Raw genomic sequence first — 2,813 nt, forward strand, 5'->3', positions numbered from 1 at the left:
AATCACTGGCTTTCAACTGCCAAGGGTACTTTGATCCTTTGTTAAGTCACTATCTTTCACTGAAGGATGTTTCCATTGTATACACACAAATGGAACACAATTGTGAAAACTTGAAGCTTTCAACAGCAAGCCTCCAGAACATAGACATGGAATTATATTCATTGTTCTAGACTGCAAAACTCTCAGCACGATTCCATTGTTTTAACTCAAATAGAAATTCCAACTAACTCACATATATATGGTAATGGAAGGACACACATGTATAGAGGAGGATCTACCTAAGAGGGCTACAATGGATACCAGAAGTGAACTTACAAAAACAGACAAAATGTTTACTGCTGAAAATCTGCAAGAGATTGTGAGACTATTTCGTGAGGCTGATGCTGATGGAGGTGGAGGATTGGACATTGATGAATTCTGTGAGGCAATGAAGGAGTTATTCCCTACTATGGACGAAGAAGATCTCACTGCCCTCCACATGAAGATTGACACAAACAGTGATGGAGGTGTTGACCTTGGAGAGTTAACGGACTACCTGGTCAATAAAAACAAAGCATCACAAAGCATGGATTTTAAAAATCAAACCTTCCCCAAACCTGTCAAAATGATACCTGTGGATCATCATAAAGTAATCGTTCGTCTGATTCACCGTCCCTACGACAATAACAGGGAACCTGATCATGGTTCCGAAGTTTTAATAGGACCAACCAGGACTTACCAAAAAGGTCAATACCTCTCCATCAGCCCAAATGGTATCCTCAACTTCTGGCCTGACAGTTTTGAAACCCCATACCCAGTCCAATTATACAACAAAGAAAACACACTTCCTTTTTCACACAACAAGAAGATGCATGTTACTGACATGGTGTACATCAGAGAACTCAAACAGCTGGCTATCTCCACTTCTGACAGGGAACTAATATTCTATCCTTGCAATGAATTCCCTAAGCTGTTTTTTAACCAGCCACTCTTTAATAGTAGAGGACAACATAGTGAATACCATGAACTACTGGTCCAATGGCACTAAAGCAGTGTTTTCCTTTGGCGATGTTAAAGGTTTTTTGTCTGTGTTTATCTCCTACAACATAAATGAAAATCTCTCTGCGGGATTATCTCACTGTTTATGTTTCAATCCTGTTAAAAAACACCTCTAAAGACTTTCTATGTGTTAAAGTCCCAATCTTTCATGACATGTGCAGTCAGATCCGATACTTTCCATCAGTTTGCTCATTTGCCATCTGCGGTAGTTCATCCAAGACAATGGTCCTCGCTACCCTACCCAAGACATCTACAACCAAATTGACTAAAAAAGTATTTGAGAGCAGAGGACTTGTGGAGTTCTTCACCTGTGTTGAATACTCCCCTGCCTCTGGGTATCTGCTGACCGGTGGTACAGACGCCCTACTGAGGGTGTGGTTTCCCCACAAAACATTGTCGTGCCTCCAGGAATTAAAGGAACATGTCAAACCCATCACCCACATTATGTTAAATCCCAGGGAAAAGTTTTCATCAGTTTATCGCAGGACTTCTTCAGATGGCAACATGTATGCTTGGTCTGTTATTAGCAAGGGAGGTTTGATAGGAAAGTTCAGGGCAGTGAATGATGAAGGCACAGTCATTACCACCATGTCAACTGATCCCAACGAACAAATATTACTGACTGGGGATAGTACTGGAAAGATTTATCAGTGGGACATTCAGGGATTTGGGTTTAAAAAACAGGCAAACAAAGGGCCATTTCAGGATATAAATGGGTGGCGCGTGTCATTGTGTCCACCTCCTCTCGTGGGCTCCTGGCAATCTCACATCACAGGGGTGGTAAGTGTTCACTGTAACCCCGCTTGTGAAAAGTTAATTACCGCGGGAAACTGCAATGTCTATCTATGGGAAAACACAGGAACCTACATAGGCCTCTTTGGGAAAGACGAATGGGTTGCTTCGCAACTCAGCCTTGAGGAGAATGCTGACCATGAGGAGACAGGAAGACCAAGCACAGCAGAGACAAGCAACTTTCAAATGCCATTCTCTGAGTCTCCATCGCCATCACCGCCAGAATCACCAATGCCCAACTTTCAAGACCTCTTTGACAGAATTGACGAGGCAATCAGACCTAAGAAGCCTACAGCCAAACTAACTGATGATCAAATGAATCATTTATACAGACGGATGATGAAGATTAAACCAGGACTTGACTTAGTAAAACGCAAGACCCAATTGCGATATGAGTTTGTCAACACATGTCAATGGGAGTCTCTTTTCGACAGCGTTTTCTAACTAGTAGCTGACTTTATTAAACTTGAGAATTATTAAAGTAATGCTATACGTTTGCTATTTTAGCATTATTTTAAGCTAGCATAATAAAGCAAGACAAAATTAGATTAGATTAGATTCAACTTTATTGTCATTGTGCAGTGTACAAGTACAAAGACAGCGAAATGCAGTTTGCATCCAACCAGAAGTGCAAAAAAAGCAGAAAAGTGCAATGTGATATACAAAGTATAGACAGGTGGTGCATAGGCAGGACAATAAATATATTGCAGTGTTATAAGAATGAATGAACAATGTATGAATAACATGTACAGATATGTGCAATGTAGTAGCAGTGACATTATACTAGTAGTAAGAATAATATAGATATAGATATATGCATTGTATTAACAAGAATATAACAGGAACAGATGTTTTGACCCAAATTAGCTGTAGAACACAATGTCTGCGTTGATGGGCATGTGTTACTACAGGTGAGAAGAAGATTCAGGACATCTCTAGGTTGAGAAGTAAATGAGAATAATGTTATCTTACATCCACTATTA

The 2,813-nt window shown here is 40.2% G+C and overlaps 1 protein-coding gene across 1 annotated transcript; it reads left to right on the forward strand.

Moving 5' to 3' along the window:
- Positions 1-292: 292 nt before the first annotated feature.
- Positions 293-2,274, forward strand: LOC144535628 (WD repeat-containing protein 64-like). Its single transcript, XM_078278166.1, is given in 3 exon segments — positions 293-952; positions 954-1,096; positions 1,098-2,274. Coding segments are annotated over 3 exon segments (1,980 nt in total).
- The last annotated feature ends 539 nt before the right edge of the window (positions 2,275-2,813 follow it).

Source organism: Sander vitreus, chromosome 20 (assembly GCF_031162955.1).
Source record: "Sander vitreus isolate 19-12246 chromosome 20, sanVit1, whole genome shotgun sequence".
In the NCBI taxonomy this organism is placed as follows: domain Eukaryota; kingdom Metazoa; phylum Chordata; class Actinopteri; order Perciformes; family Percidae; genus Sander; species Sander vitreus.